General features: G+C 31.3%; 1 protein-coding gene across 1 annotated transcript in view; it reads right to left on the bottom strand.

Annotated features, from left to right (window-relative positions):
- Positions 1-17,985, bottom strand: part of LOC114327466 (uncharacterized) — a 713,641-nt gene that overhangs the window by 247,690 nt on the left and 447,966 nt on the right. The window contains exon 8 of the mRNA XM_050649213.1: positions 14,570-14,638. Coding sequence (XP_050505170.1) covers positions 14,570-14,638 — 69 coding nt within the window. The remainder of the gene's footprint in view (positions 1-14,569; positions 14,639-17,985) is intronic.

Here is a 17,985-nt window from a genome sequence, read left to right as displayed (position 1 = left end):
CTTTTTCGAAAAGTCAGTTTTTATCGAGATATTTTGAATATTTGTCAAATCCACCACATATTTGTATATGGCTAAGTACACAAACCATACATACTTATAGACGTTTCACGACCATGTTAATCTTTCGGATCGAATTAACGCCATCTCTTGATTGGAATGGGAACTAAAATGACAAATTTTAGTTACGTGAGAATTTCAAATTATAAATTTTGCGGGATTTTTGATGAAATTTCGCAGGAAATTAAAACAACAGAAAGACAATTCAATGGTTTATTCCATATTTTACTGAAAACTTCAAATATTCCAATTTGTTTTCAAAATGCTAAACACTACTGCTATGTGTCACGTGAAAGCACTGATGTGTATCGACTTAAATGAAAATTTTTGAAAGAATCTTGTAGGATGATTGTTTAGATAAATACCTTATAATCTTTTACAAACTTCCAAAAATATATAGGTCCGAAATGTTGATGACACACTTGTCTATTGGAATAAACTGTTTCAGGATCTATTATATTGTTTTTTTTAATGTGGAGAAACACAACACGGGATGATCAATGTAAACTAAAAATTCTACTCATAAAAATGGAGAGGAGGTTAATACACTTGATTAAAATTGTGATTAAATCTAATTAAAAACGTAACACCACTATAATAAAATAATTAAGCCACAAACTGTAAAATAAAAAGTAAATAAAAATTAATTTAATTGTCAACTGTCAGTTGTTAAATATGACAAGAGAATTGACTTACAGCGACATCTCTTGATTGGAATGGTAACTAATTTGCTGTCTTGACCTTGACAATTTACGTGAAACGTCTATGAGTATGTATGGTTTGTGGCTAAGTACGATTATGGAGACTTGGTAATAATATGAAAATTTATTTATAATTTACATTTTTAGGTATATTTTGAACCATATTAAAAAAGAAGTAATATCTCGATAAAAAGTGCCTTCTCGAAAAAATACAAAGAGGCAAAAAACTTTTAAAAACACTGTGTTTAACTAATGGTACCGCAGTAAAAGTTTAATTGGAACATACACAAACATTTGGGGGTTTAAAGGAAGAAAACCCCCATAAAATTTTTATGTAAACATATTAAAAAAGAAGCCGCAACTCGATAAAAACTGCCTTATCGAAAAAATACTAAGAGGCAAAAAAGTTCTAGAAATATTGAATTTAACTAATGGTACCACAATAATAATTTAATTGGAACGTACACAAAAGTTTGGGGGGGTTTAAGGGAACAAAACCCCCATAACATTTTTATGGGGTGCACAAATTTCACTATAATTCTTTTTTAAGATGCTCCTGCCATAAGAATGCCACATGTCCATTTTCAATAAAAAATCTCTAATAGTTTTCGATATATTCGAAAAAATCGATTTTAATTTTGTAACTTCAAAGGGCTGTAACTTTTTTTATGTGCATATTTGTATTAAGGTAAATTAGGTCCAATCGAACTATTTTTGGTCTCCGAATATGCGATTTAATTTATGACCTGTATTTTCGTTACACCCTGTATATTTCTATGTTAAAAAAATGTATTTGTGAAAACTGAAAACTCAAGTACACTATGTATTTGTAAACAACAACGGCCAAAAAAACGAAACGTGGTAAAAAACAACCTCAAAACCAAGTAAAATTGTCAATTTCTTCTTTTAATACGTCACTCTAAGCGCTAAACGTGGTGAAACGAAACCACAAATAATCACGTTTCGCTTTACTTCCGAACTCCATTCGGTGTTGCCGGCGTCATCCGACAGCAGTTTACAGAGTATAACTTGATGAAAGCGTTCGGAAATCACGCTTACGCTTTCGCTATAAAAGTTACAGAGTCCCGGTACTGAAGATTCCAATGCTGTAGCTAATAATAGTAGTCGTAGACGTAGTAAAAGTCAATCCACGTCTACTCTGGAAGCAGTACTTCCAGCTTCAGTTGATTTAGGAAGTAATGAGTGTCAAAAGGCCCAAGAAAGTATTATGTCATCTGTAATAAATCTTACGAAAGAAGCCACAAATGACGAAGCTCCATGGCAGAAAGTTCAAGACAGAAACAAAAGAAGGAGACAGTTAGTTGTTGGAACTGGTGCTGGATCTGTCAAAGGTGTTCCAAAATATGTAGATCTACATGTGTATCGCATTGATCCTAGCACCAATGTGACTGCAATGGAAAATCTTCTGAAACCCCATTTTCCGGAAGTGCTTTGCGAGTCTATGGAGTCTCGCTACCCAAGTCTTTACTCATCATTTAAGGTCCGAATATATCAAAATAATTTCAATAAAGCTATGGATCCAGCAGTCTGGCCTGAAAATGCATGTGTGAACAATTTTTTGTACCTACGCAAAAATCAGAGGTTCCAGAGGTAATGTTTAACCCTAAATTAATGTTATTAAATGTTCAAAGTATAAATAACCATAAAATATGCGACATTGTTGTGGATATTAATACATTTAAAAATATAGAAATCTTATGTCTAACAGAATTATGGGAAACCATTGACTCTATTAATAATGTATACATTGATGGATTTACTATGAGTAGTAGTTATTGTAGAAACTCTTCAGTAAGAGGAGGTGGTGTAGGAATATTCGTAAAGAGAAATGTAAACGCTCATAATATTAATGTTAAAAAATTCTGTTCTGATAAACAGTCAGAGTTTTGTTGTTCTTTAATTAGGGATAAAAACAATAATATCTTTTACATATTGAATTGCTACCGATCTCCGTGTGGAGATGTAAATATTTTTATAAATAATCTTGACTGTCTTTTAAATCATTTATACAAGCCAAATGTATGTTATATTATTTGTGGTGACTTTAATATTGATATGAAAACGTCAAACAATAACCAAACAAAATTACTGAACTGCTTATCTACTTATAACATACATACTAATCTTGTCAAATGGCCTACAAGAGTAACAAATACCAGCATAACAACAATTGATAATGTTTTTGTAAATTTTTCTAATTTAGGTACATCATGTATTCTTGACAACACTGTCTCCGATCATAGAACTGTTTTAGTTGAACTTGAAATCGATATATCGACCTTGCCTATGTCTTGTCAAAAGCGACATTTTTCTGAGAGTGGGATAGATAATTTTGTTATGAGTCTTATGATGGAAGATTGGAATCATGTTTACGGTATACTTGACACTAATTTGGCTTTTAATGTGTTTGTTGATATTTTTTCGTATTATTTTAACATTAATTTTCCATTGCAAAATAAACGTATTATAAATGATCGTAAAAAATGGGTAAATACTGAAGTACGCTTATCTAGTAGTAACTTAAAAAACTTGCATGCCTTATCTAGATCCTGTCCGTGTTTTCGTGAATATTACAAGTTAGAAAAAAAAGAAACACCAGAAACTTTTATGTTTGACAAAGAAAAATTATTACCAGAATATTATTTCGTTATCAGATAATCCTACAAAAAGTGCCTGGAGACTTGTTGCTGACGTGACTAATAATGTTGACAATAATGGAAGGAAAAATATATGCCTAAAATCAGATGAAAATTGTGTAATAGAGGAATGCCCTATTGTTGCTAACATGTTCAATGTTTACTTTAAGAATGCTCCACTTGAGGTACGTTCTAAAATTCCCAGTCATCAAAATAGTACTTTAAGGAAACCGCCTTATAATGAAAATGAAAATTTTTTACAATTATATCCTTACACTCCAAATGAGCTGAATGAATTATTGATAGGAAAATTGAAATCTTCAAAATCCTGTGGATTTGATGAAATACCTCAATTTTTATTAAAAAAAGTAATTCCATTCATACTATCACCTTTAACATTTCTAATAAACTTGTCTTTTTGCAATGGTATTTTCCCGGATTATCTAAAGGTGGGAAAGGTCGTTCCTGTACATAAGAAAGGCGATCCAAAGGATATTAGTAATTATCGCCCAATAACTGTCCCTTCAGTGTTTTCGAAAATATTCGAATATTGTTATCTTAACAGATTAAACTCTTATTTATTGGAGAACGGTATTGTTAGTAAATATCAGCATGGCTTTCTGGCAGGTAAGTCTACAAATACAGCAGTTCATTCATTTTATGAGACTTTAACTAAATATATTGATGCGGATGAATGCCCTGTCGGGATTTTTTGTGATCTCAGTAGGGCATTTGATTGTGTCGATCATAGCTTACTCATTAATAAATTGGAAAATATTGGAATAAAAGATCTCTCTCTAAAATGGATAGAATCCTACCTATCAGAACGTCGTCAGTATGTCTCCTTAACAGATGTATCCCAACAATCAGTATATATTTGCAAATCAGATTACATTTACAATCATATGGGTGTTCCGCAAGGTTCTGTAATTGGCCCAATATTATTTCTTATTTACTTAAATGATATTGTCTTAATAAATTCTGCTGTACAGTTTACACTTTATGCAGATGATACTTCAATATTTATATCAGATAAATCACATATATCTCTTGAAAATAAATGTAACGAACTCTTGTGTGATCTTAGTTATTGGTTTTCCTCAAATTACTTACATCTTAATGCGGATAAAACGCATGCTATTCATTTCCACAATAGGCAGAAACATCTGTTAGATATCGAACTATCAATATATTCTAAACAAATTGAAAAAGTTCAATGCCTAAAGTTTTTGGGTTTATATATTGATGAATGTCTCAATTGGAAAAGGCAATGTGATGATATTATTTCCAAAATAAACTCAGCATGCTACCTACTTCGAATCCTCAAGGATATACTAAGTGAGACACAGCTAATTATGCTGTATTATGCTCAGGTGGAGTCTCGTTTGCGGTATGGCATAGTATTTTGGGGTACGTCTTGTAAATTCAGTGAAGTCTTTCTATGTCAAAAGAGAATAGTCCGTTGTATTGCTGGTATTTCTCGAATAACTAGCTGTAAGAGTTATTTTACTAGATATAAACTTTTAACTGTGCCGTGCTTATATATTTTTGAAGTTTGTGTTTTTATTCATTCAAATCTTGAGAAATTTAAAACTAACAGTCAAATTCACAATATAAATACAAGGCAGAATCAAAAATTACATGTACCTTTTTCTAAAGGAAATATGCATTTTTACTCACCTGCAATAATAGGTCAAAGAATATATAATAAGTTACCCGAGCCAATAAAAAAGTGTAAGAATATGAAAATATTTAAACTAACTTTGAAAGATTTTTTATTGCAGAATACGTTTTATTCTGTTGATGAGTATTTTAGTAGTTGACATTATTTTAAGTATATGCTAGTAATTTTGTGTTTTCTATTTGTGTTTGTATTGTAATCTTAGGTTTAACGTAATTTTAGATTTACATTTATATTTACTAATTTTGTTTTCTAAACTGTGACTGATCCTATACAAATTGTATTTGTCAAAAAGGAAATAAAGTATTATTTTTATTATTATTAATGTCCTTACTCCTTTCCAAAGCGGTTTTCGAAGTGGTAGATCTAAAACAGACAACCACGTTGCATTACAGACTTCAATCAATGAAGTTTTTGCAAACAATCAAAAACTAATAGCAATATTTGGAGACATGGAGACACTGTATTCTACAAACATTGAAAGATAATGGAATTGAAGGTCACACGCTGGCATTTATAAAGAATTTCCCAAAAAATCGCTTAATTCAAGTTAGAATAAATGGTATTACCAAGTTCACCTAAGAGATTAGACAACGGAATCCCTCAAGGTTCGATTATTAGTCCGACTCTATTCTTAATCGCTTTAAACAGTATTATGAATGTAATTAAAGCACCCATTAAAGCTAGTATTTATGCAGATGACATTGTTGTTTACACCAAATCAAATAACTAGTCCGTTGTTTAACAGTAAAATATTGCAAAACCTCTAAATTTTAAAGAACCGCTTGGATTGACATGAAATTTGGGATACACATAGCTAACAAGTCAAATAATAAAAGTGATATTGTGCCGATATGTGCTTTTGCTCTGGGGGTGGTTTTCACCCTCTCTTGGGGGTGAAAAAATATTCGTCCAAAGAAAGTCAGGAAATGGATAAACTGGATAATTTTAAGTAACTTTTGTTCTATAGAGTTTTTTCACCAAATCAATACTTTTCGAGTTATTTGGCAGTGAATATGTTCATTTTTTCAACAAAATAACCACGCTTTTAGACGGTTTTTCGCAAATAACTCAAATAGTAAGTATTTTGTCGAAAAAACATTCTTAGAAAAAATATAGCCTGTAACAAATTTAAAAAAATGGTGTGTGTATACATCACATTTCTATACCTAGTAGAAGCAGAGTTATAGCTAATGAAAAATAGGTTCATATTCGTCAAATTCCAAATGGAATATTTTAACGTGAAATAACCAAAAATGAAGCAAATTTTCGGGGAAAACTCATTACAACTTATTTAAAGTGTTAAAAAAGAATCATTCATTTTTGTTTAAAAAAAATTTCTACCGTCAAAATTAAACAAGTTACGCTCAAAATAAAGTTAGTCCCTTTTGGTTTTGGTAAAAAAATTGAGAAAATCATCCCCTAATTAGTATCTTAAATGAACTTAATCGTTACGACTTCACAAGTTTCTTGACTCGTGTATATATTGTTTATATGATCTGTAAGTTTCATCGGTTCAAAGTCCTTATTATTGAAAGGGCAGTAGTTAAAAGGGGGTGAACAAGTCACTGATCACGAATGCATGCAAATTTAGAAACACCAAATCTTAATCAATTTTTGTCTAACAGGAAAACAAAAAAATACATGATATTCAAAAAAGCAACTTTGACTTTTTTTGGTTTTCGAGATTTTTGATATCTCTAACAATTTTTAAGTTATTTTGAAAAAAAGCATATTTTTCAAAATTTAAATTTTTAAAAATTTTACTTTGAAACCAAATTTTTTTAAAAATAAGCACTTTGAATCGATGAAACTTACAGATCATATAAACACAACATAAGTAAAATAATTTGTGGAGCGGTAACGATTAATTTCATTTAAGTTGCTAATTAGGGGTTGGTCTTCCCGATTTTTTTTTGCAAAAACAAAAGGGACCAACTTTATTTTGAGCGTAACTTGCTTAAATTTAATGCTAGAAACTTTTTGTAAAAACAAGTAAAGATTTTTTAAAACACTTTAAAAAAGTTATAATGGGTTTTCCCCAAAAAGTGCTTAATTTTTTGTATATTCCACGTCGAAATATTCTATTTGAAATTTGGTGAATATAAATCTATTTTTCATTGGCTATAACTCTGGTTCTGCGAGATCCAGAGACCTAACGCGTACACCATTTTTTTTACTTTTTTATAAGCTATATTTTTGCTAAGAACGTTTTTTTTGACAAAATACTTACTTTTTGAGTTATTTGCGAAAAACCGTCTAAAAATGTGGTTATTTTGTTGAAAAATGAACATATTCAGTCGCAAATAACTCGAAAAGTGTTGACTTGGCGAAAAAGCTTTATAGAACAAAAGGTACTTAAAATTAGTCAGTTTACCCATTTCCGGACTTATTTTGGACATTCACTTTTTCACCACCAATAGGGGGTGAAAGTCACCCCCAGGGCAAAACCACACATCGGCACAATATCACTTTTTTTCTTTGACATGTAAGCTCTAGGCATGCCAAATTTCATGTCAATCCAAGCGGTTCTTTAAAATTTAGAGTAAAAACCGTGAAAGAATGGACTAAACGTAATGACATCCACAAAAATTATACAAAGTTTCCTAAACCGGCTTCAAAACTGGACGATGAAAACGGGATTTACTTTTTCTAGTGAAAAAACACCATACATTATTTTAAATCAAAATAAAACCCATCTAACAACTAATCTAATATTAAATAATTCACTTTTAGAGCAGTCAAAAGAAACAAACTTTCTAGGTCTAACTTTCGAGAGAACTTTAAATTGGAATTCGCATATAAATAAACTACAGCTTTCCTGTCAAAAGAGATTAAATATCCTCAAAATATTATCCAATAAAATTTGGGGAGCTGATTATAAAATATTTATTAGTCTTTACAAATCTCTAATCAGAAGTAAAATCGATTATGGTTGTATATGTTATGATGCTGCATGCAAAACCACCTTAAAAAAACTAAACAGTATTCAAACTACAGCTTTGAGATTGGCACTAGGTGCATTTAAAACCAGTCCGGGTAGTAGTATGCAAGCTCTAACGGGAGAACCACCATTACATATAAGACGACAGCAACTATCCTTGAACTACATTGCAAAAATATCATCCCAGAAACAGCATCCTCTTTTATCTCACATATGCAATCTTGGTCTTCCTCCTAACACAAAAACAAAAAACTCTACACCCCTCATAGACAGAATCAAGCTTACAAATTGCGATAGGAGTCAATTCAATGTATCGCTAAATATAAATGCAAACTTTTCCCCATGTACAAGCCACCCAATAACTATTGACTTAACACTAACAAAGTATCCCAAATTAACTACAAATCCCACAATAATTAAAAATGTATTTATGGAAATTCTATACCACTATCCTAAGTATTTGCAAATCTTTACCGACGCCTCTAAAACTCCAAATGGTCACGCTGCTGCCTACTACTCTAATGAAAATTCTTACAGCATATCAATATCTACAAACTGCAGTATTCTTACAAGCGAGACTACAGCTATTTTGGAAGCCCTAATCTTTTTCAAGAAGAGTAAAACGATAAAATGTATTATCATAACAGACTCATTAAATGCATTATTAGGGCTGAAACAAATGTATACCAAAAACCCTATTTTAAAAAGAATAAAAAATGAACTAGAAACACATCAAGCATTAGGTAAGGAAGTGAGCGCAAATCATACAGCAAACTTGAAAACATAACCGTATACCGACCTGAAGAACCTGGTTAAAGTCCACTGTACTAATACATGGCAAAATCATTGGGAAAAAATATGTAGCAAATTAACTGAAATCTACCGAAAAATAGACGTTGTCCTGGATAATCCCTCCAAGAGAAGAAACCAAGTTATTATTAACCGTCTAAGAATTGGCCATACTGCCTTAACACACAAATACGTAATAACAAAAGAACCACCACCAATCTGCTCCAACTGCTTCGATCCACTGACTGTCAAACATATCCTGCTTGAGTGTCCGTCATTCCAGGAAGAAAGAAGATCCTATAGAATCACAGATGATGACCTCAAGACAATCCTCACTAAAGAAAATTTCATCAGTGTTAACATATATATTTGACATCATATTGTATAACTCTATTTAATGTAATATTTTTGTATTGTTATATCCACTAATAACCCTGCGCGGTTGATGTGGTTTTGTGTTTAAATAAAAAAAAAAATATTTTAAACGAAAATTACCTTTAATCATTAAAAATGATTTTTAAAGTGTAGTGTAGATTTGTTTTTCTTTACGAAAGTGATTTAATTTGTCGGTTGCCGGTAGCAACGGTTAGCAACTTATAGTACATTGAATCACGGTTTTTGCTATGAATTTTAAAGCACCGCTTGGATTGACTTGAAATTTGGCAAACACATAGATAATATGTCAAAGAATAAAAATTATATTGGGCCTCTGTGTGCATTTGCCCTGGGGGTGACATTCACCCCTTAAAAGGGGTGAAAAAATATACGTTCAAAATAAGTTAGGAAATAATTAAATAATTAATAAAATTCTAAGTAACTTTTGTTCTACATTTTCTCATTAATTTAATACTTTTAGAGTAATTTCTGAGTAAATACGTTCATTTTTCAACAAGAAAAAACACGTTTTTAAGCGGTTTTTGGCAAATAACTCAAAAAGTAAGTACTTTATTGAAAAAACGTTCTTAGAAAAAATAAAGCCTATTAAAAATTAAAAAAAAACTGGTGTATGTATGAACTCACTAGACCCAGCAGAAGCAAAGTTCTAGCTAATGAAAAATAGGTTCATAACCGTCAAATTTCAAAGTGAATATTTTAAAGTGGAATAACCAAAAAATGATGCACTTTTTGGAGAACACTCATTAGAACTTTTTTTAAAGTTTTTAACAAAATATTATTTTTTGTTTTCTAAAAAAGTTTCTAGTATCAAAAGTAAGCAAGTTACGCTCAAAATAAAGTTGATCTCTTTTTTTTATCAAAAAAACTCGGGAAAGTCACCCCCTAATTACCATCTTAAATATAAAAAATGTTTTTTTTTCAAAATAACTTAATTTTCATACACTCGTGATTATTGACTAGTTCAAGTCCTTTCAACTACAGTCCCTTCAAAAATAAGCACTTTGAACCAATGAAACTTGCAGACATAAACGACACATACACGAGTAAAACAACTTATGAAGTAAAAAGGATAAAAAAAAACAAAACTGAGTTTTCAATCTAATAGCATATAAAACAATATCTAAAAATGTCATTCTACATCCTACCAGGCTGAAAACAATGGGAACCTTCTCTGGTAACACCTCCGAGGCTTCTACAATTTGCAAGCCATAACGGATGCTGAGACTAAGGAAGATGAGGGAATTTTACAATTTATAATTCACGTCCCATCTGCTCAGCGCGGTAAAGTTCCAACGAGAATGGTTCCCTTCGTACTCCAAAGGAAGTAAACATAAATCAAAAATGAATAACCATTTTCAATTTCGTTGCAACACGAAACTACAGCCGCATCATTATTCCAGTTCAATCAGAGAGTGCAGCAAGCACCTCTACCGGTTTCGAAACTTATTAGTCTCTCATCAGGAGGCACATATGCTGCTCTCTCTGACCCAACTAGGACAAACCCCGGCGTGCAGTCACGGATCGCAACGAACGAAATGGCACGGTTGCCCTAGCGGCAACTGCTACCAAAAAACTGAGTTTTTAATCTAATAGCACATAAAACAACATCCAAAAATGTCATTCTACATCCTACCAGGCTGAAAACAATGGGAACCTTCTCTGGTAACACCTCCGAGGCTCCGATGCTCCGAGGCTCCAGCATTCGTTATGGCTTGCAAATTGTAGAAGCCTCGGAGGTGTTACCAGAGAAGGTTCCCATTGTTTTCAGCCTGGTAGGATGTAGAATGACATTTTTGGATGTTGTTTTATGTGCTATTAGATTGAAAACTCAGTTTTTTGATAGCAGTTGCCGCTAGGGCATCCCTACCATTTCGTTCGTTGCGATCCGTAACTGCACGCCGGGGTTTGTCCTAGTTGGGTCAGAGAGAGCAGCATATATGTGCCTCCTGATGAGAGACTAATAAGTTTCGAAACCGGTAGAGGTGCTTGCTGCACTCTTTGATTGAACTGGAATAATGATGCAGCTGTAGTTTCGTGTTGCAACGAAATTGAAAATGGTTATTCATTTTTAAAAAGGATTAATTTCATTTTTGATGCTAATTGGGGGGTGCCTTTCCCGAGTTTTTTTGACAAAAAAAAGAGACCAACTTTGTTTTGAGCGTAACTTGCTTACTATTGATGCTACAAACTTTTTTAAAAAACAGATAGGTACACATATTTTTTAAACACTAAAAAAGTTGTAATGAGTGTTCTCCAAAAAGTGCATCATTTTTTGGATATTTCACTTTGAAATTTGAAAGATATGAACCTATTTTCATTAGCTAGAACTTTGCTCCTGCTGGGTCTAGTGCAGCGGTTCCCAACATATTTAGCTCGAGGCACACTAACTTAAAAACTCGTTCAGCCGCGGCACACTTGGCTAAATAATCTCTATAATGAGTAAAATCATAATATATTGTTAAGTGATTTTTTTACTATGTTATTTTCTTTAAAAATATAAATTAAAACATAATTTATTGAGTTAATGCTGTGCTCATCATGAAAACTAATCAGGAAAAAAGTTAAAAACGGTATTATTGCATTCATAGCTTTCTTTATGAACAGTGGATATTCATTGAGGAGTAAAATTCAATGACGATTCCACTCACTGGATTCAATGAGGTAACATCTACATTAACTTTGATTTTCTTCAGTTCTACTGAGCCTCTGCTTCTACTAGTTTACTGTACTTATGTAAGTTTAAGTCCACGGTCATTTTTATATCTATCCTTTCACCCTCCTCATCAGTAGTGAACAAGGCCGTGTCATAAGCCGACTCGATGTATGGATTTCGCACCCAGTCCATTGATGACCTATCGAGAGAGGGAAAATACTTTTTGATATTGTCATTCAGCTTACTAAGACTTTTCAAAAAAAGGTCTGACAGATTTGGTTCTACATTTCAATTATTTGTTAACTAAAACATGTCCCACGTAGCACGTAGCTTGTTTTTAAACTTTCTTTATCCACAGTAAAAGCTTTTGCTTGAAGGAACTGATTTTATCAGTAGAGGTGAGGAGGTTTTCTTGCTTTCCCTGCATGCCCTTATTTAAAACATACAATTTCCCAAAAATATCTGCCAAAACTATTAAAAGAGTAAATACTAGTAAAAAAGACGCTAAAATTTCGCGACACACCAAAAAAGACTTCAGGGCGCACCAATGTGCCTCGGCACACTGGTTTGGAACCTCTGGTCTAGTGAGTTCATACGCAGACCATTTTTTTTTAATTTTTAATGGGCTTTATTTTTGCTAAGAATGTTTTTTTCACTAAAATACTTTTTGAGTTATTTGCGAAAAACCGCCTAAAAACGGTTTTTTTTTGTTGAAAAATGAACGCATTTACTCGGAAATAACTCGAAAAGTATTAACTTAATGAGAAAATGTTGTAGAACAAAAGTTGCTTAGAATTAGATGTTTTATCCATTTACTAACTTATTTTGAACGTATATTTTTTCACCCATTCTAAGGGGTGAAGGTCACCCCCAGGGCAAACGCACACAGAGGCCCAATACAATTTTTATTCTTTGACATGTTATCTATGTGTTTGCTAAATTTCAAGTCAATCCAAGCGGTGCTTTAAAATTTGGAGCAAAAACCGTGATTCAATGTACTATAAGTTGCTAACCGTTGCTAAGGGCAACCGACACAATAAATCACATTCGTACAGAAAAATTAATCTCCACTACATTTTAAAAATCATTTTTAATAATTAAATATATTTTTTGTTTAAAATAATTTTTATTTTAAGATAATATAAGTATTTCTTTAGTTGATGACTGTGAAATAATTTCTTAATTGTTATAAATAAAGTCACTACGATTTAAGAAAAACAAAAGCCATTATCTCGGCTTCAATTGGTCGTAGAAAATTTTTATTTTGTTATGAATCTTTATTTTGTATTCAAAAACAATAATATGTAAGTTAGAAACTCATAGAATGTACAGGGGCGGCTTCAGTTCTAAATGTTTATTACGAAATTTGCCCCCTTATTTTCAAACCCGAAGTAAGAGATTGAAAAATGTTTTAAGCATTTATTTACATCAAAATATGAAAACATAAGTCTTTAGAAGGAGAGTGGATCTTGGATTAACTCTCTACGATTTTTTTTTCAAAAAGTTATAGCCTTCGACATTTGACCCCTTGGGATAAACAAATTATAATATCTAAGCAACAAGTTTACCAATCGGGCTTTATAAATTTTTTTTATATTTGTTATTGAAAAGTCTTCATTTGAAAGCCTTAAAAAATAAATAAAAGTTATTTTTACAATAAATATTGCAATTGCAAAAAACGGCAATTTTGGACCTTTCGCAGGCTGTTTTGCAATACCGTATTAACAAAATTAAACTTGTTATAGCTCAAATTGTAGGTTTTTTGATTCACTACAATTATATATTCAAAACTTTTTCTCTAAAGTGTATATCCTAAGCTGCAAAATAAAAAATCTTTAAAAATTGCAAATTTAACAAATGAAAAACGTCATAAATAAAAAAGCTCCTGAAATTATTGGTTACATTTTAGTATAAGTTATTCCTGCCATCATCCTTTACAACACCTGATGGGTTTCAAAAATTCCTGAATTATAATATCACGTTTTTTCACCCACAGCCTGGGGTACTAATCCATTCACGTCAGTTGCGGTGTGGGGGATGAACTCTCCTTGTTGGTCACTTAGAGTATGGAGCAGCAGGCCTACGTCTCTCCGATGAGACTCCAATAAGAGTCGAAAATCGTCGATTTAGAGTGCTGGACTGCGCAACGTATTCTAAGTGAGAAATAAGATTGTTTTGCCTTCGAATTGCAACTGAGTAAAAATGGTATACATTTTTATTTTTAAACTTAAAACAATCTGCCAGTTGTCACAATCATAAACTTGTTAGGATGGCACGTTTATCACATTCCACAATTTTACTTCCCCTGTTCCAGTGTTCCCATACATCAAAGTTTGTCCGAGTAGACACCGTTAATCTATTAACAAATTTTCAACTTTATGTTCTCCTGATAATAACCCTTAGTAGTTAATGCAGTTAATAGAGAAAAAAAATTTCAGCCTGCAATCAACTTTTTTGGTACGCTGGATCCAGGTCTATAATATGTCAATTGGTGTAACGTTACTGAAAGTTAAATGGTATATAAAAGTTGCTCAAATACTCGTTGGTAAGCACAACAATTAAAAATACCTAACAAGTATCTAAGTTTAAATTAAATGGAGTTATAACTGAAGTGTTGATTTTAGTTGTAACCTTTTTGTAGTCGTCAAATAAACACTGTTATGAGTAAAGCATATTGTAAAGTTTACTTACAAATTGGCAATTTCCGAACCAGCAAAAGCAGCTTCCTCCACAACTTCAAGTTGATTAAAATTCAGCAGGCTGAAAAATAAAAAAACAATTTTAAAGTAGACTATTAAAGTTTTGTACTTGAAAAGGTTGCATTTTTGTATACAGGGTGTGCCAGACTAATTTGTCCAGGCCATATTTCTTAAAAAAACAGAGATTTTCGAATGGGACAAAACTGATCTACTCCATTTGTAATGCACTTTAATATGGCGTAGAAAGAATCATCCCCCAAGAGTCATAATTTGATACCCCGAGCTTACATACTCTACCCTAAGATTTTTTAGACTAAAAGCGTGGCTGTTACCTACAAAATCGAGGCCCAGTAAATCAACCGTCCATTTTGAAAAAAAAAACCGCTAAAAACTTTTTGGTTATACAGATTTTTCCCATATTTTTTAAAATAATCTTTTTTGAAAACAGTAGTTCAAATATTGTGATTTTAATTACAATCAATTGAGGCTTAATGCCAATATAAACATAATATTTAACTTAAACATTATACAAGAAAACAGTTTCAGATCCTTTTTTACTACAAAAATTCAAAAAGACACTATGGAGCTCTTTCGAAAAATATATCGTTGATAGATATCAACTTGATTCGGTTGTTCATATTTTATTTAGTACTCTATAAACGATGTATTTTTTAAATAATACAATATTAGCTTCATTCAAAAAATATTTAAAGTTTCTTGTTATTCAAATACAATCAAACACGTGTATTAAATTAACAAATATGTCACATGTATTAAATTAACAAATTAAAAAATGTATAAATTATGCTTACATTTTCATCTTAATTGGATATTTACATGTACCATCCTGTCAGTTTCTCTTTATATTTTCCCTATTTATTCAATATTATCTTTCATAAACATCCAAAGGACACCGAAGATATTTTCTATTGTCACGGACAAAAGCTTATAGGAAAATTGTGAACACATAATGGCTCTATATTTTAAAACCGTTTTCAATTATACGAGATATACCCTATAGTCGAGGAAATGAAGCTGAAAAAATGCAAAACCTCGCAATTTTTTCGTCCAGCATCGATTTGTACAAAAATTTGAGGTTAGGCTCATTACACCCTCTAGTTCATTTTCTATATTGAGCCGTTGTACGCTTTTGGTTTTTTAAGGGTGAAAACTACCCCTAATTGTAAAAAATTATAAAATAACATTTTAAGCTTTAATATTGTCAACATTTGGTTCTTATTAGTTACATAATGATTGTTTTATGCTTTAAGATATACTATCATAATATTAGAACCACCCTTGTTGGAGCTATATATAAAAAATTTACTTATCATAAAAGATTAATTTAGGCTTGCATCGATTTCAATAAAAATTTGGGATTAGGATCATATCACCCTCTACTTCATATTCTATATGCTAAAAGGCGTTGATTATTTTTATGGGTGTAAACTACCCCTTATTGTCAAAAATTATATAAAAATATTGTTAACTTTAATATGGGTAAAATGTGGTTTTTATTGGTTAAATAATGATTGCTTTATATTTTAGGATATAATATCATAATATTTCAACCCTTAAAAACCACCCTTAATAACATTACAGTTTTCATAAGTAGATATTTTAATAGATCTATACAGAAAAAAAGTAGAATTAAAGAATTACAATAACATTTATTTACACAAAAATACGAATTTACAAATATGTAAAAATACAAATACAAATAGTTTTTTAGTCATCTTCCAGTATACGAACCGGTTCTGAGGTATTATACATACATTGAAAATTATCCATAAACGGACTATCCGAATTTTTCGAAAAAAATTCGTTTTATAAACATAGCTCCTTCATTTTTGGCCATAAAAAGTTTTTTCAAAAATAACTTTGTAGAATTTTTAAAGAGTTATAAGACTGTGTAAACTAACTTGTGTAAGATCCCTTAGTTTTTAATTAGGGTGGGTTTAAAGGGCTCGAATAAGCGGGTGTTTGCTCGTAAATAAAGGTTTTAAACAGCTATATCTCGTTAACTGTTAACTGTAATGAAAATCTATGTACAAGGGAATTTTAGTTATTAAAAAAGCTACAATTTAGTAATCTATATTTTTTTTGTGTCTCCAGTATTTTCGGAGATATTTTGAAGTAAATGGTGAAAAATGGAAAATTCCAAAAAATTAATTTTTCTTTAAACTCCAATTTTTCTAAAATTAGGCCTTTGAAATAGGTCAAACTTCTTGGGTGTATTGATATTATAAATATAAAAGGAATTACAGAAAGGCGAAGACCAATTTTTAATTAGGAGGATAGTTAGTGAGTTGTTTTCACCGATTTTTTCATAGAGAAAAGCAGATACCGACATTTTTTTTATCATAAGTCGCTTAATTTTCAGACTAGAAACTTTTTATTATTATTTTTTGAAAGGCCTAACTGTATACTTCAAAAAGGATTATGTAAGTTTTCCTCGAAAAATACAAAGTTTTTCCGTTATTTTACTTTGAATATTTCAAATTATGCATTTGACGAAAAAAGATAACTTTTAACATGCCGTATCTCGGTTGGTATTAGTCTTAAAGATATTACAGAAAAAGAATTTGGTTTGTGTTACTAAAAGATACAATTTTGATATTTACAGTTTTTTTGATTAAATGCATATTTTTCGAGTTATTCTCAAAAAAACCTCTAAAAAAGTCGATTTTTTCATCTAAAAACTCTTACTTTCAACCGTGAATAACTCGAAAAATATTAGTTTTACGAAGAAAATGTAAAGAACATTTTTTTCTTAGAATTACTTTTGCCATCGATTTACATGGTTAAAATTTAATAAAAAATTCCCGCCCCCGAGATGGGATGGCAACCACCCCCAAGGTTTTAGCGTACAGAGGCATGATATATAAAATGATCCTTGGACTATTCCCTACCTTCTGTGAAAATTTCAAATAAATCGATGCTGGACGAAAAAATTTCGAGCCAAAATGCTTCATTTCCTCGACTACTAAAGTTGTACATTAAATTAAAATTCCGTTTATAAAATGGACAAATCTCGTTATCATTTTAACGCAGAATTTATTCTTTTCCGTTGTAAGTGTAGCTATAGTTTTTTTGCCTTTATTATTTTACAGCGTGTATTTACTTCCCATAAGTTTGGTGCTAACCAAAGTGCCGTGCTAAGACCGAAGAAATAAAGAAAAGAATATGATTGGTCTGGGCATCATTCGGAAAACTGTCTTATATTCTAAAGAACAGAAAATACCCACAATACCTAAAAACAACAGTCTTCAATCAATGTATACTCCCTGTTCTAATATATTATGGCTCTCAGACATGGTCTTTACAAAAGAAAAAACGGAAAAAATAGCAAAGACAGAAAAACCCATGAAAAGACAAATGATAAACATTAAACTATCAGACAGGAAA

The sequence above is a fragment of the Diabrotica virgifera genome, chromosome 4 (genome assembly GCF_917563875.1).
Source record: "Diabrotica virgifera virgifera chromosome 4, PGI_DIABVI_V3a".
NCBI classification, from domain to species: domain Eukaryota; kingdom Metazoa; phylum Arthropoda; class Insecta; order Coleoptera; family Chrysomelidae; genus Diabrotica; species Diabrotica virgifera.
This window is presented reverse-complemented; position numbering and strand designations above follow the sequence as displayed.